The following is a 27702-nucleotide window of genomic DNA, read 5'->3' on the forward strand; positions in this document are numbered from 1 at the left end:
CCACTTCTAGGAATTTACCCTAAGACTGCAGCAGCCCAGTTTGAAAAAGACATACGCACCCCTATGTTTATCACAGCACTGTTTACAATAGCCAAGAAATGGAAACAACCTAAGTGTCCATCAATAGATGAATGGATAAAGAAGATGTAGTACACCTACACAATGGAATATTATTCAGCCATAGAAGAAAACAAATCCTACCATTTGCAACGACATGGATGGAACTAGAGGGTATTATGCTCAGTGAAATAAGCCAGGTGGAGAAAGACAAGTATCAAATGATTTCACTCATATGTGGAGTATAAGAACAAAGAAAAAAACTAAAGGAACAAAACAGCAGCAGACTCACAGAACCCAAGAATGGACTATCAGTTACCAAAGGGAAAGGGACTGGGGGGGATGGATGGGAAGGGAGGGATCAGGGGACGGGAAAAAGAAAGGGGGCATTATAATTAGCATGTATAATTGGGGGGCACAGGGAGGGCTGAGCAACACAGAGAAGACAAGTAGTGATTTTACAGCATCTTACTACACTGATGGACAGTGACTATGATGGGGTTTGTGGGGGGTACTTGGTGATGGGGGGAATCTAGTAAACATAATGTTCCTCATGTAATTGTAGAATAATGATACCAAAATAAAAATAAAAAAATAGACAAAAGACACTGAAATCTGTTGCCTTCCTATACACTAATGATGAATTAACAGAAAGAGAAATCACAAAAACAATTCCATTCCCAATTGCATCAAAAAGAATAAAATACCCAGGAAGAAATCTTACCAAGGAAGTGAAAGACCTATATTCTGAAAACTACAAGACACTCGTGAGAGAAATTAAAGAAGATACCAATAAATGGAAACATACCCCAGGCTCATGGATAGAAAAAATTGGTATTGTCAAAATGGCTGTCCTACCTAAAGCAATCTACAGATTCAAAGAAATCCCTATCAAAATAGCAACAGCATTCTTCAATGAACTAGAGCAAATAGTTCTAAAACTCATATGGAACCACAAAAGACCCTAAATAGCCAAAGCAGTTCTGAGAGGGAAGAATAAAACTGGGGGGATTATGCTCCCCAACTTCAAGCTCTACTACAAAGTCACAGTCATCAAGACAATTTGGTACTGGCACAAGAACAGACCCATAGACCAGTGGAACAGACTAGAGAGCCCAGACATAAACCCAATCATATATGATCAATTAATATACGATAAAGGAGCCATGGATATACAATGGGGAAATGACAGCCTCTTCAACAACTGGTGTTGTCAAAACTGGACAGCTACATGCAAGAGAATGAAACTGGGTTATTGTCTAACCCCATACACAAAACTAAACTCAAAATGGATCAAAGACCTGAATGTAAGTCATGAAACCATAAAACTCTTAGAAGAAAACATAGGCAAAAATCTCTTGAATATAAACATGAGCAACTTTTCCCTGAACACATCTCCTCAGGCAAGGGAAACAAAATCAAAAATGAACAAATGGGACTACATCATGCTAAAAAACTTCTGTTCAGCAAAGGACACCATCATCAAAACAAAAAGGTATCCTACAGTATGGGAGAATATATTTGTAAATGACATAACTGACAAGGGGTTAACATCCAAAATAAATAAAGAACTCATATGCCTCAACATCCAAAAAGCAAATAACCCTATTAAAAACTGGGTGGAAGATATTAACAGACACTTCTCCAAAGAATAAATTCAGATGGCCAACAGACACATGAAAAGATGCTCCACATCACTAATTATCAGAGAAGTGCAAATTAAAACCACAATGAGATATCACCTCACACCAGTTAGGATGGCCAACGTAGAAAAGACTAGGAACAGCAAATGCTGGTGAAGATGAAGAGAAAGGGGAACCCTCATACACTGCTGGTGGGAATGTAAACTAGTTCAACCATTGTGGAAAGCAGTATGGAGGTTCCTCAAAAAACTAAAAATAGAAATACCATTTGACCCAGGAGTTCCACTTCTAGGAATTTACTCTAAGAATGCAGGATCCCAGTTTCAAAAGACATATGCACCCATATGTTTATTGCAGCACTATTTACAGTAGCCAAGAAATGGAAGCAACCTAAGTGTTCATCAGTAGATGAATGGATAAAGAAGATGTGGTACAAACACACAATGGAATATTATTCAGCTATAAGAAGAAAACAAATCCTACCAGTTGCAACAACATGGATGGAGCTAGAGGGCTGTATGCTCAGTGAAGTAAGCCAGGCAGAGAAAGACAAGTACCAAATGATTTTACTCGTCTGTGGAGCATAAGAACAAAGCAAAAACTGGAGGAGGAAACAGCAGCAGACTCACAGAATCCAAGAATGGATGAACAGTTGCCATAGGGAAAGGGACTGGAGAAGGTAGGTGGGAAAGGAGGGAGAAGGGGAATAAGGGGCATTATGATTAGCACACATAATGTAGGGGGTGCACACGGAAGGCAGTATAGCACAAAGAAGACAAGTAGTGATTCTATAGCATCTTACTACACTGATGGACAGTGACTGTAATGGAGTATGTGGTGTGGACTTGATAATGGGGGGGAATCTAGTAACCACAATGTTGCTCATGTGATTGTATATTAATGATACCAAAAAAATAGACAAAAGATATGAATAGACATTCATCAAATAGGATAGATACACAGATGGCAAACAAGCACATGAAATGATGTTCAATGTCATGAGCCATAAGAGAAATACATTTAAAATTGCAATGAGAAGTCACTACACACCTATCAGAATGGTTAAAATAAATGTGACAAAACCAAATGCTGTCAAAGATGCAGAGAAACTAGACCACTCATACATTGCTCATAGGAATGTAAAATGGTACAGCTATTCTAAAATAGCTGTCAGTTTCTTGTAAGACCAAACCTCAGATACCATACAACCTAGCAATTGTACTTCTGGGCATGAGTCCCAGAAAAATGAAAACACGTTCATATAAAAATATATACATAAATATTCATAGAAAGTTTATTTGTAATAGTCAAAAATTTGGATGTTTGAGTTGATGTCCTTCAATCTCTGAATGGTTAAATAAACTGTGATACATACATGTGATACATACCATTGAAAACTGTTCAGCAATAAAAAATAGTATGAACTACTGATATGTGGACCAACTGGGCAGAATTTCCAGGGACCTGCACTAAGTTTTTTTAAAAGGCCGATTCTCAAAAGTCACATACTGTATAATTCCATGTATACAACATCTTTGAAATGACAAAATGATAGAAATAAAGAACATTTTAGCGATTGTCAGGGATTTGGTATGGAGGGTGAGGGCTGTTAGAAGGGAGGTGGGTGTGTTTATATCAGAGCAACACAAGGAATCCTTGTGGTTTGGAACTTTGCAGTATCGTGGTTGCAGTAGTAGATACATGAACCTATTTAGGTGATCTTTAGGTGAAAAACTGTTCATAACTAGAGACTGATGATCATTGACCAGATACCAAAGCTCCACTGCCAGAAAAAAATGCTTAAACCCTGTAATATCAGATAACACCATGAAAAATGAAAGGGGCATTTTCTGACTGAAGTTAAATGCTTTAGTAACTGGCTTTACTTGAAGTAAGACTGGATATTCTGCTATTAGTCAGAATGGGGGCTTAAGACTTAAATTAAAATAACCAATAAAATTAATATGTAAGCTTTTGTACACACAAGTTTTGTGTCAGTAATATTTACAAGGAAATATTAATTTACTGTTGTCTCTGTATTCCAAAATGACACTGTCACTATATGCGATATCATCAAATACTATCAAAAGGATCAAAGAACAATCTTTAGAACTTTGTACCTTAGGTACACAATGTACTTTCCCCTGGATCCTCCTCTTCTACCTGATAACAAAAAGTACAAGATAAGAGGTATTTCTGAGGGATCTGCTAAAAAAGTTCCAAGTAAGGTAGTTACTGCATCCTGGTGTGGAAGGCACCCCAGTGCACACACTCCATCAGCCACTGTAAGAAATGCATGTTGACTACAGATTAACCTGCCATCATTTAAACATCATCCATTAGCAGAGTGACTCTACGGCTGTAGCTGTTGTCATGGTTCCTCTTGCAAATAATTCAATATTTTGTCACAATTTTCATAATTATTATTCACTATACCTTCACTTCTTTTGACCATCTATTTACATTTACTGATTTTCTATTCATTGCGTGAAAGAAGTTGGAAAGTCCACAGGCCTCTGACTTCAGCACTCCCAGTGCTAGTGGATGGCCTGCATGCTACGAATTCATCGTGGGAGCATTTGGCCCCTCAGTGATGGCTTCTCAGTTATACTTCAGCCATCAAGACATAAATTAAGAAAGCTGTGATAGGTCTAGATGTCATAGCTATTTTTCATTAAACCATAGCCTCATATAACTAATAATTATGGCCATGAATTCCCTCTAAGACCTAAATCCCCTTTATAGCAGCCCAATCTAAAGGTGGAATTATTGACCTTTTCCTTCTTCTGGATCATGGTACCCTACTAACATCACCCTCTGTTTTCTGAGCTCTCAAACCATAGGTAGCACTTTCTGAGCCAATTATCCATGGCCTTGTTTATAAGTACTTTTTTGGACAATGACTTTTTCAGTCATCAAAATTAGATGGCAGCTTTGATCTCTATCTTCAGGAAGATTGTAACACCAGAAAAAAGAGATTGGGAATCATAAAGCATAATTTCAAGCAGAATAAAAGAAAATGAATCATGAGATTGGTTTAGATGACTTATTTAGTCTAAAAACAGTTTGAAAAGGAAAATTACTGATAGTAGATGCTAAAATTTGGATATAAACGCTAAAAGAAAATCAAAATTAGCAAAGAATTTTAGAATTTGGCCTTTCACACTAGACCAATGTTCTCATTTTCTGATTTAAGAAACAATAAATTAATTAGTTAGCTAATTATTAGGTAATACCCAGGAAGTTATCAGAGTCAGGAAAAGAATGCACATCAAATCTCAAATCCAGGCTAATATCTGAAAGGATTCTGAAGAAGAGGTGAAGTTTTCCAGCTAACAGTTCAACTGTTTGGCTAGGAAAATGTCGGTTTCAATACAAATAGTTAGAAAGAATAGTGGCAATTATCAACAAGATTTTCTAGTTAATTTTGAATTTTAAGTAGGTATTTAAGAAAAAAATTATTGTTAACCTTATATATGTAGAGATCAGGAAGTACTTTAATTCAAAAACAACACCAACCTGGAAACATCAATAAAGAGGATCAAAAGAAAAAATAGAAATATATTTCCTAACAAATCTAGTAATCATAGTCCACTGAGGGAATGGCAACACATTTGCAGTCATAGTTGAAAGAAGGACTGAAGACATTTTATCAAGATACAGCAAAAGGAAAAAAGGAAAGTTGCAGTGAAGGGTCCATCAACGGCTCTTGTGAGCTTCTGAAAGCTCAGTTATAAAGAGAAATGTGTATTAGACATTTTGAGGAAGGTATAACCAAAAAGAATAGACAGTTAAATTCAAGCTTTCAGGCATTATAACAAACACACACGTGCGTGCACATGCACACACACACACACACACACACACTGCAGCCCCAGCTTCTTTGTGTAATGTTGTGGAAAAAGAATATAAAACTTTGTCAACAGTAATTCTACTCCTGGGAATACACCCTAGAGAAGAAATTCATTAACATGTGCATCAGAAGACAGGTGCATACCATTATTGCTTCTACTAGCAGAAAACTGGAAATCATCCAAATGTCCAGAGACAGTGGACAGCAAAATATACTTCTATAGATCATTACATGGAATTGTATAAGGAATATTATACAAAAATGAAAATGAACTGGAGCTGCACACAGCAAAATTGATCTTAGAATATAACTATGAGTATAAAAAGCAAGTCATGGAGGGTTAGTGTAATACCATTTTTATAAAGTTTTAAAGCAAAGATAAGCAATACACTATTTGGGGAGACATAAAAACCTTTAAAACAAAAAAGGAAGATGATAAACACAAAGTTCTGGCAGTAGTTACATTTAGGTAGAAAACAAAGGGATTAGGTGAAGAAAACATAGGTAGACTCAATAGTATTAGTAATTTTTTAAAGGCTGGAAGATGAATTCACAAGTGCTTATTTTTATGCCTTACAATATTAAAGTATCAAATATTATATAATAAACACATATTTAAGTTTACCACTTCCTTTTCATTTTTTCTTTGTATTTTACATAGATATTGTATAAAAAAGAATATAGATCTAAAAACTGCACCCTATTACTTTTGAGAAACTGTATAAATCCTGAAGAAATCAATCTAATGAATTTTCAATGGAAAAAAAATGCTAAATGCTAATGATCCACTGAAACTCCACAGGTTCAAAAATCATATGAAAATATGACTTATTTCATCAAATTATCAGAAAGCCTCACCCTCTTTCCAAACAAAATTCCAGGAGAGCACCTCTTGCTTCCCAGGTCAGTAAGAGGAAAACTCAGAAGCAATTGCTTGCATCTGTTCTTAACATTCTAGAGAAAGAGCTTAAAAAAAAAAGAATGTTTAAATCTGAAGAGTTAGGAATGGGCCAAGAAATTTGAAGTACCTTTCAAAGCAGAAATGCACAAAATGAACTTAAGAAAGGGATTAAACCAACTAGTATATTGCCAATGCTGTAAATGAGAGTTTTATATAAAAACAACAAATTGAAATAACAAATATTTTAACTCCAGAATGTCTGGGGTTCACAGGATTCAGGCTGATTATATTTTTCATAAAGTTATATGAAAGGATGACCAGTTTCCAAAGAATTAGAAAGCAAATAAGTTACTTAATGCCAAAACATACCAACCGTAATTCTTTTCATAATTCAAAAACCAGTAGTTCTAACTCACCATTTTAATCCCTAGTTTTACAATACTTTCAGAAAAATGTTTATTTGAACTATCTGGTACTAGATAATTATTTGTTATGAATATGATACAAATTCTTTAAAACAGAATCCAGGACACAAATTCCATAGGAAAGAAACGTGTTTTAAAGAGAAGAGACACTGAATTGAAATGAAGTTGCATCAGCATTGCTCTGTAGACCTGATTGCTTCTTCACCTACAGTATGAGCGACCTTGGAGTACTTAAATGACTTGAAATTTCCAACTTATTTGAAATAATAATTCTAGGGGGTTTGTAATGAATACTTAAAGTGTTTCTTATGTAAAAATCCAAAACCTTTCCAATTTATCCCATGAATAAGAAATATAAAGAAAGGTTTGGATCTCCGATATTCTAAATGTTTCACCAATATAAACTTCAACCAGAATAGTGGCAAAAATCTAATATCCATAAATTCTGCCTGAAAAGATTCTTTTGATGCTCTAGCATGGTATGAATGTTAAACTTTTTTTTTTTAGCATTGGCTTTTAATAGATTTTTTTCTTTAACAGGAATACATCACTCTTAAGTGGGTGCTATCTAAAAACCTCAACCAAAGCTTTACCACCCTCTCTCACTGACAACATCATAGTCCACGTATTTCTCAGCAGGGAAGATTGGCTTCCAGTGGGGAAACTTGAGTATTAGCTTTTTCAAAAAGCTTGAAAGAAGAGTTAAACTGAATTGCTCTTCCAGAAAACAAGAATGCCATTGCTGCCAAGTGCTAAATCCCCTAACACTATGGGACATTTCCTATGATTCTGTCTGTGGTGCAAGATGAGATTCCTGCAATATTTCTCTTAAAAAAATGTTTCTTCAAATAATAACAGTAATAGGAGTTATAATAGCAATAGTAATAATAATTATCATTACAGATGCTATGTGCTCTCTCTGTATGTCAAATCCTCATACAACCCTGCAAGGAAAGCACAAAAGGCCCAAATAATTAGTTCAAGATCACACAGGTAGGAAATAATGTTGGCTTCATCTATCAAGCACTTACTATGTGCTGGAAATGCTCCTAATGCTTGAGTTGTATTAACTAAATCTTGATCCTCATGATGGCATTAGAATTATGTCCAATTTTCGGCTGAGGAAACTAAGGCACAAGAAAGGTATCCCGTGTCACCCACCTAGCAAACGCTGCACTGTTTCAAATTCAGGCAGCCTAGCTCCAGAGCCCCCACTCTTAATCAGTAGGTTATACTGCCTCTCTAAATATTAGAACTTATCCAAACCCAAATCTAGTTCACTCAGAAACGTGACTTCCAAAAATGAAAGGATTGTGTTCATTGTTTAGACTGCACCACTTTCCTCCAACAGGACAGCAAAAACTATCCGATGAGCAATAAATACCAACATATATGCTAACTAAATATAACTCAGTGAAAATATATGTAGAAATTCAAATTATTGTTTAAAGATGTGAATAATGATAATAATCCATCAGATATACACATAAACACGTGTTCATTCTTGTTCTGGGTAACAGCTGCATAATCCATTGGAAAGCCTAACCCACCAGGAATCCAAAGCTCAAATGCTCTTGCCCTCTCTCTACATACACAGTCAAATGAATCCACATACTTTCATTATCATGCTATAGCTTGAAGAGCACAATTCCACTTGACAAATACGCTAAGATCTGAGCAACATATATCCTGTGCAACTGCACACTTTCCACTAAGTTTACAGCCTATATCAAAAAGAACTCATTTATTCTAACATTTCTATATGACTGATTACAAGCTTTATCATTCCCTCTTGATCGCAATAATTATTACCTGAAGAATGACTTGTGAAAGAATCAAAAGGTCAAAAAGAAGGTTTTATTTGGTCAGAATTTGAGACGTATATCGTTTCTCTGCAATCTTGCATGACTCCAGAACCTCACCCAAACCAGTTCACCCAGCCTAGGATCATATACTTAGTCGTGTGATACACAAGACATGATAGTGGCTGAAGCACTATTATTAAAGAGAGATTAAAACAGCTGTACATTATGCTGAAGCATTCACTCTTTCCTTTACAAACAGACGGTCCTGGATTACAAGCAGCACTTGACCATTTAAATCACGACAACAACCAGATTTAACCAGCTGGGCCATATTCTCCTAGGCAATGCCTGTTGACCTCCTCAGTCGCAGCTGCTCAAATGAAATTCTCATTAGACAACTTATTTTCAGAAGCCAAAGGACTCTCTGATTAAATATATGTTATTTAGATATAGAAGTCCTTTTTAAAGTGTTCATTTTCTGACAACTGTCGCTTATGTTAGAGCCTAGCTACATTGGCAACAAGATGGGTGATACAAGGATAACTAAAATTCATCATCTAATCGCAGCTGGAAGATTTTATCTTGGAAGCATTTTAACCTGAATCTATTAATCAAAGTCTTTTCTCCATTACCCTACCCACCAGTGTTCTAAGAGGTAGACTCTGATATTCATTCAGTCTATCCATCTTTCCATCTATCATCTACATATCTATGACAAAAAAAATCAAGGTTAAACTTACAACAAAAGAGAAACCTTGCCTGTTTTCCCACAAATCTCACTTTCAGAGGAGGCACTTCAGACAGAACACTTTTTGTTCATCAGTGTTTCAGCAATCCAGTCAAATCACTGCTCTGGAGATGGCATTTCTTGAGGGAATGGCAGATAAAACACTGGACAATTATTTAGTTGATGAAAGAATCTGACTGGAAGAGAATAACTTCCCTATTACTGTGTGGAGAGTTTTTGTTTTGTTTTATTATGTAAATATTGTTTGAAAATAGACTATAACAAATACACTTTTTAGAAGTCAGTTTCTGCATTTGAGGGGAAGTGAGGGAGAAGGTATCTAGTCTGACAGAGTCAAAACACTCTCCAGGACAAAACAACTCAAGAAAGCCCATTTATTATGTTAATCACACAAGCTTGTCACTCATGAGGTATGGCCTTCAAACCAAGAGGTAGAGGTGAGAGAGAGGTAGGTATTGCATTTGAAAGCTCTTATGTGTCCCAGGGGATAAGAGATGTCCCAGAAGAGGAGATGGACTTGGGGCTTTAACGGGTCACAGGCAGGAAAATACTGGTGGAGCTCCTAAACCTCCTTAGACTTAAAATATAATTATTATAGAATCAGAAATGTATCAGAAAGTTTTTACTGACCTTTTCCTATAATTATTAATGTTCTCCCACTATACTGTTCCATTCTATTACTCCAAACATAATTAAAATTAGGAATCAAACCCAAAATAAAAAATAGAAATCTTCATTTCTCCCATCTCCAAAACATGTTCCTCCCTCTGCTTCTTTTTAATCAATTGTGTTACCACCCTCCTACTCACCCAAAATTTAAAAATTCTGGAGCTACTGTAGAACCATTCCTCTCTCTCAGTCTCCTCACTTAAATGTAAAGTCCTAACAATTCTATCTCCTAATATCTTTTCCATATGTACCCCTTCTTCCTTCCTCGTTTATGTTGCCTTAGTTCATGCCCTCATTATCTGAAGCCTGAAACAATTTCCTTAATGTCTCTCCGTGCTCCCATACATCCCACATAGTGCGGCCAGATTAACTTTCCTGAAGGAAAGATTTAATCCATCACTTTATTGTGTGAAAAAATCAGTCAGTGGTTCCTCCAAAACCTTCAATATAAAGTTCAAACCCCTCAGCCAAGAACTAAAGGGCCTCGGTGAAATGGACACAATCTACCTTTTCAGTTTTATATCCCACATGCATCTTCACACACTGTAAATTAGAACCTGAACTGTTGGCTGTTTTAAAGATCTCTATCTATTTCTTCTGCCTGAAATGTCCCTCCCCTCCATTTCTGCCTACATAAATCCTTTCATTTTCCATGACCAGTTAAGACCTATTTCCCTATAGAATCTTTCCATGGCTTTCTAGGCAGGCGCAATCTATCTTCTAAACCCCTGTAACATTTTTATCTATATAGCTCTCATGGAAATTATCTATACTAGACATTGAACTGGAGTTAATGTTGTATATGTCTTATACCTCTTAATAGAATATGAACTCATCAAAGTTAGAAACTGTTATTTCATTCATTATGGGTTAATGGATAGCACTTGGCAGCAATGGCCTTCTTGTTTTTCTATCACATAGAATAGGGATTATTGACCTAGGGTTTACAGACCCCAAGAGTTCTTCTTCATGGGGTCTGTGAACTTGTACAGAAAAAATTCTTTTTCACTAACCTCTAATTGAAAATGTGCATTTCCATAATTATGGGTGCAGGCAAAAACCATAAAACATTCATATTGCCTGTGACATTATAAATAATAGAATCACAATACACTTTTATATTGTGTTGTATTTGTTGAAGATATCTCAAAATATCTTATATGCTTATCACTACTTCAAAATTACATTATTAGTCCCTCCATTAGATCTTGTTATTTAATGATTGGTGAAGTAGCACTTTCTACCATATCACAAAATCTTAAAATTGTTTAATATTTTAACATAATCCATTTTCTTGGTTAATTCCATGGGTTTTACTTTGTGCATTTAAAAATATAAATCCACCGGTAAACAAAAAGTAAGAATCCCCAGTTCTAATATAAATATAACACCTTGAAAATAAGAAGAGAACTTGTAGAAAAATATACTATATAGTTCTTAATTAAGGCTATAAAAATATATCTATGAACTGTAGAATATTATATTAGCATACTGTTCATAAAAATTCATAAAGTCTTGGCACTGGAAAAAGACCAATCATCTGTCCTCTACAATAGCCCTATTAAAAATGGCAATAAGATTACTGCATAACTCCACAAACAATTTGTTATCTTCCAAAGAAATTATTCCATACATGGACAGCTACAACTGTTAGATAGTAGCTCTTGTTATAAACAATAATCTGGTTCCCTGATAATTCTGGCCCCAGGGAGCTAGGCAGAAAAAACCCAATCCATCCTCCATATGATTTTAATCTTTAAAGACAACAGTCATATCATTCTTGATCTTCTTTTCTCTGCAATTAATATTACGAGTTCTTTAAACCATTCCTCTGATATAATTGTGTGTCTGTTATGTCTATTGTTATCCTCTGGGAATATCCCACTGTTTTTGAGTCCCTCTTAAAATTCTCAACTCAACCCAGTACTTCAGATGCATTCTATTGAGCAGGAAGTTTAAGGGATTACCACCTCTTGAATGCTACATACTGTAATTCTACTAATGCTGAATGAGATGGCACTGGCAATTTTTTGGCAATATTCATGATGCTGACCTCACTATGCTTTCTATCACCTGAATTCATAGCTTTTTAAAATTTATGTGTCTGCTATTTGAATCTCCTTCAGTAATTGCTTGTGCACCTAGGAGTTTCGGTCACAACCTCTGGACTTGACAATAAGACCTACTAAATTTTGTCTTGATGGGTTAGTTTTAAGTTCATATTTTCAGTTTTTCAAAACTTTTTGAGCTTTGTTTCTTTCATACATTATATTCACTGTCCCTTCCAGACTTGTGGAATCTGTAAGTTTGATGAGAATGTTTTCATCACTTCATATTTGTACATAATATATTATGTACATTAATGTACCTAAAAATGCCTGACTTTCTGATGCCTAAAATATATGTACTTTAGAAAACAATGAAAATTTTCTAAGTACATAAAAAACATTCCTTAAAAGTAGGAATATAGCAATAAAGGACTCTTAGAAGTCTCATCTTATAAGGGCTTCTCTTGCATCAAATCTGTAACACACAGTCATGAACAGGAAGAATAGAAAACTAACCATCAATTGTGAGATAAAAATAATTTTAAGTTCCCTAACAGTCCAGAACAAAGAAAAAATCATCACAAATCTATTTTTTAAAATTTTTACACTAAAGAGCCCTCTTAAGTATTTTGAAAACCACTTTCTTATAAAACTAAAACCATTTTTTTTTGGTGAATCAAAATTACAAGTACTCTAGCAATCTCACTTATTCAGAGATCACTGATTTGGCAACCTCAGGTGTTTCTAGAACATCGCCAAGAATGAGGAAAATAAAGTCTCTGAGCAGCCAGAAGAGTCAACATGAAGCCCATGAACCGAAAATCATACATATTACACAGAACATCTCAGCAACTCACCCAGACATATCTGTCCATACTTTAAATATGGTAAAGAATGTTATGATCATATTATTTCATAATTGATCGATGAATGGAAGAAACAGATTAGAAATTATTCACAACTAAGAAGTAAGAGCCTTCAACCTGATATTGAAGGAGGAACCAATCCACCCACACACACACCAAAAAAGATCCCTCTCTCAAGCAGACCCAAGAATCCCAAAGTTTTGTAATTGCAGAGAAATAAACATAACACCAAACAGTCCTAATAATCTTGACAATCTCTAGGGGAATCATTACATTTAAGCATGGTAAAATTATTGACATTTATAATATGACAATCATCACAATACCTCAAATATATTATTTATATTCATTATTATAGTTAATTCTCAAAAATGTTTGAGTTACCAAGTCAGGTATTAGTAACATACAAAATTTTAAATTTTGTGGCTAAGGGAGACTGAAGAACTTCCCCAGGGTCACATAGTCATTAGACAGGCATAAGAATTCATAGTCTACTGCGTCATGACACTGAGTCATCAAAAAAATTTACATTTTTTACCATATAATCTGGTTTGTAAGACAGGGAAATATGTAATACATTTTAGAAACTTCCACAAAAAATTATTGATGTGATGGACACATTCACAAAAACTAATTTGGAGCTTTCACAAACATTAGTTTGAAACATAAACATAAGTTTTTGAGCCTTTACAGGAATTAAGTTACATGAAAAATTTCCTTATATCAAATCCACATTTCCCTATAGTACCACAGAGGCCTGACTTTAACTCACAATGTCAGTAGTAAACCCAGAACAATTAATTACCCTACATTTTTAAGTCTAAAATCTATATGTAAAAAATAAAACTATAGTAATCACTTTGACTTGATTTATTTAATTTAAAAATATTATTAGGGAGTCTTCTTTACCTGTTTTTTAGGACTACATGAATCTAAGTGAACTTTATGAAAAGAATAAGTAAGGTGGAAGTGGGATGTTGCAGTAGATGTCAAAGCTCTTCTCACTGAACATTGAACTTTAACAATATTAGAAACTCTCAACTCAATTGTACAACATTTGAAGGTAAAATAATAATATTTATAAATGCACAATATCTGTAAAAATGAGGAGAAATAAATTAGTTGTTTTGTTTGTTTTTTAAACGGTTGTTATCTTCATAATAAAACACTACTCATCACAAGGAAGTAAGAAAGAAAAATGAAAAACAAAGTTGCAACTGGGAAAATTCCCATACTACCTTTTTACAGGGCAAAGATTGCAGTCAGTTTAAAACCTTGATTTGTTATCATAAAGCCAAATAAAATGCACAAAGTTTTTGAAAAATGGAGATATCTACTTAACACTCCTAATGGATCACAATGTGCTATCGCTATGGTCACCTCTGCCTCTGAATAACTTTCACTAGCTGGTGCCAATAAAGCACTTCTCTGGCCCTTGAAATCCCACTCACTTTTCTTTTTAAGGCTTGGAATCTTTGAAGGAACAAAGACCAACAGCTAAATCCAGACATACCCTCTTGTTCAGTGCGAGTCATTTCCTCAAGCTTCTTCTGCTTCAGTGTGTCCACCACGTCGGCAAGGCTCCCTTTGCGGCGTTCTGGGGTTCCAAAAGTAACACTGGTCATGATCTCGCGGTCCCGACTCCCTTCGTCAGGCTTATGTGGTGAGGTAGAGGTATTTCGGAAGGAATATAGGGAACATAACTTACTATTCTCTGACTCCTAGAAAAACAAAACAAAAGAAAACCATTAGAACTTTTGTTTCTTTGCATATTGTTGGAGAAAAAATCCCAAACTCAGAATAATAGTGTATGATGCTTAGATGGACAAATAAATTGTGCTAACAATCTCTGCTTAAAAAGTAGTAAATATTCAAGAAATAATTTTCAAAGGAACTAACCAGAAATTGCAGATTCAAACTGGTTTTTTTTAAATTAGAAAGCATCCTAGGTGGTTCTGAAACTTAAATTTTTAAATGAATATTTTGAATTTTTATTCATTTACACACCCTTCATTTAAAATGGTTCAGATTCAATTATTAATTACCAGGATTGGTAAAGTTTTTCTTTCAACTGACACTTTTATTAGTAATAATAATCTTTCCACAGCCTAAAAAATATGTGTATCACAGAAACATTATCCTTGAATTTAGAACCAATAAAGAAATTAGCTTCAATATCCAATGTTAATTGTTCACCAGAAAATATATAAAATATCTAGATCAGTGCCAGAAAGTTAGCCAACCTGAGTATCTTTGTCTCCTGGGGTTTGGGGAAAATTGGTTTCTGTTAAAAGTTACAGAAACCTCTTTCTGTTCTTTATCCTTACCACTGATAATTCACCACATACACACCTTTCATGCAGCACTTAAAAATGTCTTTATGTTTGTTTGATTTTTTTTTTTTTTACAAAAGGACAAGTCTGTTATACAAACGTTTGTACAAGAATTATATCACATACAGAGAAGTTAGCTAACTGGTAAGAGGCTTAGAACCACCTTCAAGGAGAAAATGAAAATCTCGGATTGAAAAATAAACACCTAAAGTTTGTAGAAAGAAAATGTTTTTAAATCTCTCTAAATCAGAACTGAAGGTTGCAAGCAACTATTCTTTGGCCATAGTCCATCAGTAGTCTTGCCTTATCTGTCATCACCTTATCTGACTGTGCGTGAGTATTCTCTCACACAAATAAAAAATTGTGCAAACAAATAAAGCATCTATTCTTTGTGATTTTTATCAGAAGCTTGAAAATCTATTGCTTCTATATCCTCTCTCCACAAAGAAGTCCAAGCAAGCTACAAGAAGAAAAGGAAGAAGCATGAAGCAAAAGTTATAGAGTTAATATCAAGTAGAAAAAGGAGGAAAAAAGGAAAATGATGAAAGATGCCCTCTCAAAAAAAAAAAGGAAAATGGCATCTAGACAATTAAGTTTCCAGATATATTAAATGAGATAATTATACTCAATAAATGTTAGATTAAGTATTTAAGTATTATTTTCATCATATGTAACATAGGAATGAAACTTCTTTTCAGGGTTATTTAGAGCATATAATGAGACAGCATTTGTAAAGCAACTAGGCACAATGCTGAGCTCATGGGAGGTGGTGTTCAACAGATGGTAGGTACTATTATTCTGAAGGAAGGAGCAGATCTAGGAATGGAACCAAGGAACCATTTTTTTCCCCTCTGAACCTAAGGAATTGTTTGGTAAAAAGTGCTATCAATCTTAAACTACACTGAATATTGTGAAGTCTATGAATATACCAAAACCATTAAATTGTATATACTAAATGGGTAAATTGTTGGTACTTGTATCTCAGAAAAGTTATTAAAAAATATTGTGAGCCAAATCTTAATCTTCTCCCTATTGCCATTGCTAGCACAATGCCTAGCACAGAGCAGATGCTTGTGACATTTGTGTGAAATATGTTTACCAAAGCCATTTTGACCTATTAATAGTGTCCTTATCAGAAACCTGACCTAGGATTTTTAAGACCAATAATCACCATTTGACCAATCATGCTTCAGTCACTTACATTTCAAATGCAAAGTATTATAGTATTATAGCCCGTAAATCAAGAACGAAAACTAACTCTGACTCAACCTAAGGAATTAAAGACCTAGTCAAAAACAACAGCTATGGGGAAATGGTTACCTACAAATGACTCACCATTGACTATAACAAACAGGATTTTCCCATCACTCCCAAATTGAAATTGAAAGATGCTAGGAGTGGCTTTCCAGCCTAACAACTTCAAGTTGTCCCTAGAGTATTTAGGCTCCATATAGTCCCATTTCTTCTCTCAGACTAATCTCAGTCATATTCACTCACATCACTTACTTGTGAAATAGACTATTCATAGGAATGTGGTCCCTGCCAGCCTACAGTACAGACAATAACCATGAGTTCCCATATTGCTGATCCATCCTGTCTTCAGCCCCATCATCTGTGCAAAGTGGCTCAATGTTACCAAGAAGCAGAGAGCAAGAAGCTAAAAAGTCATAATATCTCCAAGAAAGCTACAAGATTTACTTGCAATATGTCAGTCACCAAGGCACCAACACAGGAAGTGGATGAAATCATAAATGGCCTAAATCATATTAAGTCATCTTATACCATCCTTAGGAACAATGGTAAGGGGAAAAATTTCTTATTCCTGGCCCTCACTTTTTAATTTGCTAAAGCTTAAGAAATATTAGCCTTTCATGAATGGAGGCCTATAGGCAATTCATCTGAGTAAAGGTGCACACAAATTCAAACACTTACAATAAAGAGATTAATGTTGGATAAAAGCAATATATGTCAAATTAGAAAAAGAAACTTAAGAAAGGATCTCTAAGGTTTTTTTCTAGGGGGCTACATAGTTTTGAAGTAAGTTTTCTTAAGAAAAAAATAGCTCAACTATTCTGTAATTTCCTAAAACAAAACAGGTCCTATGAAATACCAATTGAGGCAAGATGCCCAATGATAATATCTATTCAAATCTCAAAGCATGTCACTGCAGCACAGCTATGGATAGATTCGAGACAATATTTCCCTAAAGCAGTGGTTCTCAAGCTCCAATGTGTAGAATTCCCTGGCAAGTCCACTAAACTTCAGATTCTCTCACCTCTCCCATACCCTGAAGGGTATGGCCCAGGAATATGAAGTTTGATGAACATCTTGAGTGATTCTGATACACAGGTCTTTTAATTCTGACCTCACTTTAAGAAACACTGATCCCTAAGAAGGCAATGAAATAAATGTGCCTTGCTTTAATGTTATAATGTTGATATAATTATGAAAATTTTTAAGATGCCTGGTTGTGATTTTTAAAAATAACATAAAGGAGATTACTTCTCTTCTTTTGATCTTTCTTGTGAAAACAACCACTGTATAACATGACTGAACACATGCACATCACTAAAAGCAGAGCACATGGGGCTCTGAGTTAGCATTAGTTCATCCAAAGAAAATTTAGTCTACATTTGTTTTCTCTCAACCTCTAACCTCAGTGGTCCCACCAAATCTAACTGAAGCCAACTTTCATAATATTATTTAAAAGGATCCCAATCCCAGTATAAGGACTAAAGCAACATTGATTCAGATTATCTAAAGAGCGTTTCACTGGAAATCAATTAAACACAGTTTTGAATTACAACTTCTGAAAAATCTGAGCAATTTTATTTTAATGTTTTTTCTAGTTTTATTGATATAATAGATATATAACATTAATTACTTTAAAGTTTTGCTTATAATGACGAATAAGTAGAGTCAACTTTCATGTCCAATTGTAGGGATTATTTGAGGGCATTATGGTTTCATCCATATGGTAGAATAATCTGAAATTACTGAAAATCATATTCTTGCAGAAAATTTAATGACAGGTAGGAATACTCATAAAGTATTGTTAGTAAAAATATGTGAGAAATATCAATATACATTTAAGAAAAAATTGTGTGCAAAAGACAAAAGAATATCCAACAAAATGTTAATTGTCCTCTAAGTGTTGGGAAATAGGTAGTTTTTATCTTCTTTTCAAATGTTCTATCATCAATAATACTTTTAAACAGAAAACAAATACCAATTTTAAAGTTAAATATTTATTATTAAACATAATTTATTTACAAGTTATTATAGTAAATGGAAAATATATATACTGTAGTATTTATTACATAACTTCAATTTTGTTGTATGTGTGCGTAAGGGTAAATGTGTCCATACAAAAAAGTAATCTGGGAAGATACACACCAAAATACTTATAGTAATTTCTAAATGGTGATGAGTTTATTTGTAGTTTTTATTTCCCTTTTTGCTTATCTCTGTTTTCTAATTTACCACTACTGAACATAAAGCTTATGTAATAATGAAAAATAAAAATCATTTTATAAAGAGATGCTTGGAGGAAATAAGAAAAAGAATTTTATAAAACATAGTTTGGCCTTTTCCAGGATGTCTACAGAGTTAGCGTATTATAGTTTCCCTGTATTGAACCCAGAAAAAATAATTGAGCTTTCTTTCCTTGGCATTTCTGCAATTGAAGGCTCTCAAATAATATTTTCTAATAAGGATAATTCTTTGAAAGGGAACCAATGTACTGATGAAATCTAGATCCTTGTCATTATCACTCATTGTTTCCTGATTGTCCTCAAAAGATACACACAACCAATTTCCTCTTCCATGTTTAAGTTCTTCAACTATCTTAAGTGAGAGATTAAATTAAGGGCCTTTTCTAGGTGAAACTCTCCCATTTCTATATCCATTTTTCATTTGACATGGCTTGCAGACCCTTCACCATTCTCCTCTGATACAATCTCCCTATGTTGTTCTAAAAATGTGTTGCCAAGAACTGAATATCAAAGCTCTGCGTCTTCATTTTCAGCAAGAAAAAGAATAGTAATACTGAGAAGCTCTTGTGGCTTCCCCCATTTGGTACAGGTAGAACTGGCAAAGCTAAAATCTAAATGTAGGTTTTCTGACACCAAATGCAGTGCTTTTTCCATTTCACAGGGCTATAATAAAATCACTCTCAACAGTAAAAGATGCCATAATTCCAATAACACCTACCTTCTAAATTTTTTTGTTGCCTTGCATTTCCAGAAACTTCACCTACTTTTGAGATAGGAATTCCACTTTGTTATTAACTCTAAGAGTTACCAAGAAATACCTTATATTAGTTATCTATTGTATAAAAATCGCCCTAAAATTTAGTGCTTAAAACAACAATAATCACTAAAGATAATAAGTTATCTTTAATGATTTCTGTGGATCAGGAATTCAGGAGCATCTGGGCTGGGTAGTTCTGTCCCAATGTCTCTCATGAGGATGCCATTAAGTCAGGGGCTAAGATTGGAGTCATCTCAAAGGTTTCTTTGCTCACAGGTGTGAACACTTGAAGAGTTCAGGGCTGGAGGCTGGGGGTCTTTGATATCCTCTATCTCTATGTAATCTCTCCACATGCTGGCTTCAGACTAGGTGGACTTCTTACATAAGTGGTTCAGTCCTCCAAATGTGCATGTCCCCAGAAAGAGCCAGATGAAACCATCAAGGCCACTATTCAATAGTAAGTCACCAAGGCTGGGCCACAGTCAAGGGCATGGGAGTTAGACTTCCTTTTTATAGGATGGAGTTTAATTACATTCAAATACTTGCTGTAAGAAATGAATAATGTATAAACAATTTAGGACAGTGCCTGTCACCTAAGCACTCAAAAATGATAACTACTCTTATTATTAAATTCAAATGTCTTTTGCCCGGTTGTCCTTTGTTCCAATTTTCAATTCTGCAAATACAGTCATGATAATCACTGACACCATTTTTAGGTTTTTATTATATTCATTCATCTAAACAAAATCATAAATACTAAACTATATTACTCTATTCTATAGCAATGCTCATACATCACCTTCCTTATAAAGTCATCCCAAACTAATTCCACCCAGATCTAGCCCTTCACAAAGCTCCCATAACCTTTGCATTTGTAATTAGCTTTTTCTAGGGATACTATCAATTCCCACTTAACCTAATTACGTATTGATTGCCTCTACTCTGTCCAGGAGCAGCTATAGCACACTACTTTTCTAATTCAACTGAGTTGCCAACTGCACCTTGACCTGGAATGTGAATGGGCAGCCATGCTAAAGCAAAGGAGAGCAATGGGCTGGGATTGCAAAAGTCAGATAAGATGCTAAGAATTGAGACAGCCAGAGACCATAGGTCAGGAATGGAATCTTGGCCCTAAACAATGGAGTTGAAACCCACATACAAGCGGAAGTCGTTGCAGCTGGGAAAAGAGTTGGGAAATGGCCTGTCTAAGCAGTTGCATAAATCAACTTCCCTACCTGCTGCCCAATATAATTGTAGGGACCAAATACTATTCTCTCTTATTCTTTTGCCCACCCATTAGCAAGGCTGAATTGAACATGTTCATTTTTTATTGCACTGTATGTTGTTGTTTTTGTTTCACTTTGTTCGCCACTTTAGTTATACTGTCTCTGAAATTAGAGCTTTATCCTCACTCTAGTCTGCCCTCCCTACAAGGTCCTTTATTGAGATACACATTCATAGATTTGTCCCTGATTTCTGACAGTCCCCAAATACAGCAATCTCTGTTTCCTTAGGCTCTACCCCAAACCACTCAAAGCACAAACCCTAGAAAAGGTTCTTTCTAACACTTACTGAGACACTCCATGGTTCTCCAGGGTGTGTGTTCTCTCTATCACAATGAATAATAAACCCAATTTGTCCAACTACAAGTGTGTTCCTGGTAGTCTATGACTGGGGGAATTAAGAGAATGCAATGTCTATAAGGAAATTAAGCAATAACAAAACCAACTAAAAGTTGTTTTTGTTTGTTTTATATAACTGTGTACTGAGAACTCAACCATGTCAGTGATCAGTCTTCTCTGCCAGTACAGATGGTTCCACCCACCTTGGTATGCACTGCATTTATCTATTTTAAGTTTCAATTCAGTGTTCAAGTTATATAGATTACATATGTACATGTATATTTAATATATTATATTAAGTTAGACATTTGCTATATATATACTGTTTTTTCCAATTCCCCACTTTAAATAACTTTTTTTTGATGAACCAAAAATTCCCTGGCAACTGCTATCTGAGAGGGATTCTACTATAACACTATTGGGTGACTTGACAGAAAAAGATATTTAATCTTGGTTCCAATAACTTCTTGTTAACAAAGGAAATCTAACCTTTTTAATATGCTGAAAACTAAATTATTAACATTTATAGTTTCTTTCACAGAGGAAAAGTATATTTTTCTTGAATGCAACATATGTTAAAGAACAGCATCAGTTCAAAAAAGATTACATAAATGAAAATGCTGAATTTGGTTGCAATTACCAGATCATTCCTGACAAAAGAAACACTGGCCCTAACAGAGAAACAAAGTGTATCCTTTTTTCTCTTTTATTACAACTGATACTTGAATATATCTGATTTACACAGCATTCTCAAAGTTAGAATAACATCACACCACTTTACATTATTTCTATACTGTTCAGTATTTCTGATGTGTCAGAATATAGATTTGTTACCAATATTTGCTACAGTGTCATGATTCCTAAAGTCTATGAACAAAAAGTTATTGTTTTTTTAAATGCTATTTTGATTCAAAGAAACAAATTACAATACCCAAAGTTTTAAAATGGCTTCATCATGATATTTAAAAATGAACAGATTAAATATAGAAAACATATTAAAGTCCCAAACTTGGCAAGACAAGCACAAAGAAAAGCCTTGCATCACCTATACACAATGAGCTTCACAAACAGAATCAAAATCCCAAGATTCAAAGGTCCTCAAAAATTCAATTGCTCAACCCCATCTAATACTTGAATCCCCTTTGCAAGAAAAGGCAGTATAATAGCTAACAAAGTACAGGTTCTCTAGGCCAAATTTTCCAGTTAAATCTGAGCTTTACCAACTCCTCCCATATAACCCCAGATAAATTAGTTAACCTTTCTGTGCCTTAATTGCTTTGTCTATAAAATGGGTGTGATAGTAATAGCAGTATAAAACCTACCCATAAGGTTGTTATGAAAATTAAATGAATTAATAGAAGTAGAACACTTACAATAGTACCTACTACATAGTGAGTGCTCATTAAATGGTGGTGGTGCTGGCAGTGATGGTGGCTATCATGACATCCCTGACAAATGACTTTTTGGCTTCTCCTTAAAACATCTCCACTAGCAGAAGACAGCACTTCCCAGAGCACTGCATTCCACCTTTGGGAGGGTTGTCAAACATACTTACTTATAAGAATACAAATCCTGCTCTTTCAACCTACATCATTTATCTTCTTTATGCTCTCATGGAAAATACTCAGAACAGCAGTACTTTTAATACACACGCCTATATCCTTCTATCTTCTCTTTTTCTAGACAAAACATTCCTGTTTAATTCATTTCTTCTTGTAAGACACGGTTCACACATTCTGATCATTCTCTCCTGAGTATGCACCAATCCAATTTTTTTCTCTTTTAAAGAGTGGTGCTCTGAACTGAATGCACTCAATATTGTCTAAAAACAAAGAATTAAGGCACACTATCTCTGCCTTTCAGATATCATACTTTAAAGATCTAATGTCATGGGACAGACAGCCTCAGCGAGGAGAATACTGTATAACTTTTTGGAAATGGAGAGTAAGAAGACTTAAGGCAGGCAGATCTGAAAGTGAATTCTTAAACACAAGAAGCACCATTCTATCAAGGTTCAGCTGTTAGCTGATTCATTGGCTATCCAAGCAGTTCCTTTCACCTGACAATTGTTAGTATTCAAACTACCATATGATACTCAACCTAAACAAAACTACTAGGCAAAGGTGAGTTGGCTAAAAACCATTTTAACCTTGAAACCAAGAAAGTTAGACATCAAGGATACTTGGTAATTATAGTTCAAATCTTTCATTTTTCAGATAAGGAAATTGAAGTGAGGAGTTATAAAGTGACTTCCCTAAGGTCACACAGAAAATTAGTGGTAGAGATGAACATAGGCCCTCTACGAGGTAACACCTTTTCCTCTTAATTATATTCCTGTAAATAGTCCCAGGGAAAATATTCCCACTGTATCAAGAATTTTTTATCTACAATTTGAGGCATTGGGGAATAAGGGGTGTAATTATTCAAATGTTAGAGAAGTGTAACTGGACAAGTTCCTACCAAACAAGCTTCTATGCAGGGAGTTTCTTAAATGACTCCACAGAGCTTTTCTTAAGAGGTAACTACTTACTCTAGTGGCAAGTCTATTCTTGTGCTCTTCTCCTTTGCAGTTGCTTACTTTACTTCCCCATTTGAGAGATACCAGTGCACTTATGAAAATAACTGTGTATTTATATATACATCAGTATATATGGGTATCAGTCAGATCATCAGGAACTCATTTAAGTATCACCCAAATGAGGAATAATGAAGAGTACTTTGAGACAGTGGACAAATCCAAGACATCAGAATTAAGAATCTGAAGGAAAGGAGGTGAAGTGAAAAACTCCCCGCCCTCTACAAAAACAGGGAAATAGCCTTAAAAACAGGAGAATGAAGGTACCAGGAACCTGTTGTATGACACTAACTTGGAGTTGGCAGTGTAGAAGAATGCTTGTAGTATGACACAGGTAATCTGCTGAAATGCTGTTTAATTTGGCTTTGGGAAACCTGTCCTTAATTCAAGACAGAAGGTGGGACCATTGTGGGGAAGGGGAATCTACAATCACTCAAGCATATCAGAGTAATGTCCATAAAGAGAGAAAATAAGATACAAAACTTTTAGGAAAAAGGTATGGTAGTTGGGATCCACTAGGAAAAGAGGAAGTAATTAAGCCTCCAGGAACAAATATCAATATAATAATTACTATGTCTTGATTGTCTATTTAAAAATGATGAGGCTGAGGTCACATGTAAAAGAAATAGGTCAGAGTATGCTCTTCATACCTTACAAATCTTAACATTAAAAAGTATCAGAGCCCAATCAACGTCTGTAAAATCCATTTGCTCCTTAATAGAGATTCTGTTCTGTTAGCAGTGAAGTCCCTTCATGGCCTCGTTTGACCAAAGAAGAGCAACAAAAGTAGCTTGGTCTATCTGTCGTACATACCAAGCTCTTGTGGTCACTCTGGGAGCTCATCAGTCTCCTGTCTCCACTAGATCTTGCCCAGTAACGTTCCAAATCAATGCAATTGAAGGCCAAATATTAACGCTGCATTCAAGAGCAAAATTTTTCTCAATTCATGGATTATATTAACTTAATCCTGGTTAACCCAGGGTTTATGTAAAAAACTAATTTACCACTAAAACTAACCAATAATTCCTAAATAACAGCAATTGCCAAAAAGAAAAGTGTTATAATTCTTTGTGTTTCAAGGCAAATTAATCTTTTCCATTATATCAGTATAAATTATCTATGCTTGAATGAGGACACATTTCTTCCCAGTTGGATGAACTTGAGAATATTGTATTCTAGATACTTTCAATACTCTGGCAGTGAAAACAAATCAGAGTTAAATTATAATGAAAGCAGAAGTTTACAAAATAATTTCCAATCATTTTATTATATAAGGTTTCCCATTTTCTAGGGTGCTAATGAAATATAAAGAAGATAAATTAAATGCATAAATATTCATTTCTAATTTTTACCTGATTATAAAATTTTATTAGCAAAGGTTTGTAATTTATACTTTGGATTTGAGAATGTGGTTTACACAGATATATTTATTGAACTCAATTTGCATCACCTAGAAAAATAATGCCTAGAGGTCAAGGGAATGCAGTAATACTAAAATAATACTTAGAAGGTTAATAGTATAAAAAATAATATGTCATCACATTGAAAGCTGTATTAGCAAAAGGAATAATATCTTGAAGTTGTTCTTCTTTTAAGAGGTTATATTTCTCTTGTAAAGCAAGAAAAACTTACTGTAGGGGACATTCCATGAGCGGGATAATTTACACATCAAGGTAATTAAGGCACATCAATTAGATGTGTTCATGAACAGAACCGAGTAGGGTTTTTCCTGCTCAATGCAAGTGGTTCAACTCAATAATCAAAGAAAGCCTTTTCAAACTCATCTCAAAATGAGTGATGGGAGCAGAATTCAATATGTTAAAGGTGCCTTTATGGGAAGCAATCCTCTCCAAATTGAAGTAAGAAGGTAGATTCAGAAGAACACAACTACACTCCCAGCTTCAGAAGCTTCCTCCTCCCAAAGCAACATGCTGCTATCACAGGCATCAACCTTAGGATTTATATCTCATTCTAATCAGGAGCCATTCAAATTATTTATATAAGAATGTGTACATTAAGCAGAACCACCTATAGACAAATGTGCTTGCAGAGTTCTGCTTTAATCAGAAAATTAGTGGTGTCCTGAGATCAGCTACCACTGATTTAATACTAGCCAATTTTCACGAAAAATCCAATTAAAAAATATACCTACTATGTTCAAATGACATTTGAATCTCTTAAGAAAAACTGAGAAGAGGCCTGCCCAGTCAAGCTGTTCTTCTAGACTAGATCATTCCATATTTTCTAGTAATCAAGTCTTATTTTAAATAATTATTGAAAAGTGACTTTTCCTAAGTGCCTGGAAATGCTATGGAGCCCAAGCTATGTTTCCGTCATGAAAGCATATTTGCATACAGATAGCAGACTAGAAAAATCAAACCACAGGGGCAGCCCAGGAATCACTATCAGGTGTACCCTAGCAGCACATTGTTGAGAGAAATGAAAACAAAATTATTTATGAGAAAGAAAGTATCACGCAAAAATGAAGCAAATTAGGGAACTATTGCTTGAATTCCAGAAAAGATAATCCTTATGAACATGAAGGAATGCTGTATATTGTAAGTGAATGTTGATAATAGAGTTCATTAAGAGATTCATGTTACATTCATTGCTCTGCAAACCCCACTTACTGGATCTTATACAGCCTGAAAGATAACAATAAAAATAAATATGGTGTATCCCATCTCCTTGAAAACACTCTATAGATACAATTTTATTACCTTGGGGAAAAAATTTATACTAGAGTTTTATTTTCCTTGAACTGTCAAAATACAAAAGAAATGCAAAAGTCTTTGCACAGATGTAGCAAAGTACTGGATTTTTCTATTTTGGCAGGTGCTCAACATGCAACCTACATAATCACATGTTAATGGCTGGAGTGTGTTAATCAGCATGCATACCTGATTTATTCTTGCCCAAAGGGGAAAAAAGCCAACTATCCCAGAGCATGTTAATGTTTCTACTTTTGATAAAGATTTTGATAATATGCTTGGTGAGTAAGAAAACTTTTCCAAAAAGTATATTTAGAAAGGCGCATCATATATCATTAAGAATTGAAAAAATAATCCAAATTTCCATAAACATTAGGATATTTCCAAGTAGCATACCAGTAATTATTTTAATTTAAACAACCACGTTTGGCAAGTATTTTTTTAAATACACATTTTTTTAATAGTAGGAATGAAACAGTGCACATAACCTGGGTGTGAAAATATAAAGGTGATCAATGTGTTCAATTAACACTAGACAACATTAGCTGTCTATTTCACTATCTACACAATGCAACAAAATATGGTTTTATTTTTTGGTTCAAATTCTAAGTAAATTTCTGTCATTAAATTTCTAAGATAAAAGTTTAAAAAGAAACAGTACTGTGTGCTAATACATTTTTCAAATTCATAGAAAATAGGGAATTTCCCACAGAGTTTCCCGGAGAATGTTGTTTTAAGATTCAGGGGCAAGGATGAATATTTTCATTTGTTACCAGAAGTCTAGGTTTTAACTTTACTTAAATTGAATGAATTACCAAAATCCTAATGAGAATTTCCAAAAGTTAGAATTTCCAAAATCCTTAAATGAGAATAGTAGTAATTAAACTTCTTAGGAAGTCTATATCTTGCTAGTTCATGGCTATTTTGCCAGCGTTTCATAGACCAATCAGGTACCAAAAAGATGCCTATAGACCTTGCCTTAGGTGTTAAGACTGTAAATTGGTTAGGACCATGTGAATTAATGAGTTTCACTACACTTTAAAGTACCATCTCAATAAAAGTGAGGAAGTAAATTTCATTTAGGTACTGCCTACTGTTTTAAATGACTAAATCTTACTAAAAACCAGCAACAATTTGTTTCTTTAAATTTTTAAAAGATAACAAAATTACGAATCTTCTCAAAGTCTACCACAAC

At 34.6% G+C, this 27702-nt stretch overlaps 1 protein-coding gene across 8 annotated transcripts in view; it reads right to left on the reverse strand.

Moving 5' to 3' along the window:
* SOX6 (SRY-box transcription factor 6) overlaps window positions 1-27702 on the reverse strand; it is a 588617-nt gene that overhangs the window by 314213 nt on the left and 246702 nt on the right. For all 8 annotated transcript variants that reach the window (XM_057507418.1, XM_036877042.2, XM_036877041.2 and 5 more), the window contains one exon: window positions 14529-14736. In XM_057507418.1, the coding sequence (XP_057363401.1) occupies window positions 14529-14736 (208 nt within the window). The remainder of the gene's footprint in view (window positions 1-14528; window positions 14737-27702) is intronic.

Source organism: Manis pentadactyla, chromosome 9 (assembly GCF_030020395.1).
Source record: "Manis pentadactyla isolate mManPen7 chromosome 9, mManPen7.hap1, whole genome shotgun sequence".
NCBI classification, from domain to species: Eukaryota; Metazoa; Chordata; class Mammalia; order Pholidota; family Manidae; genus Manis; species Manis pentadactyla.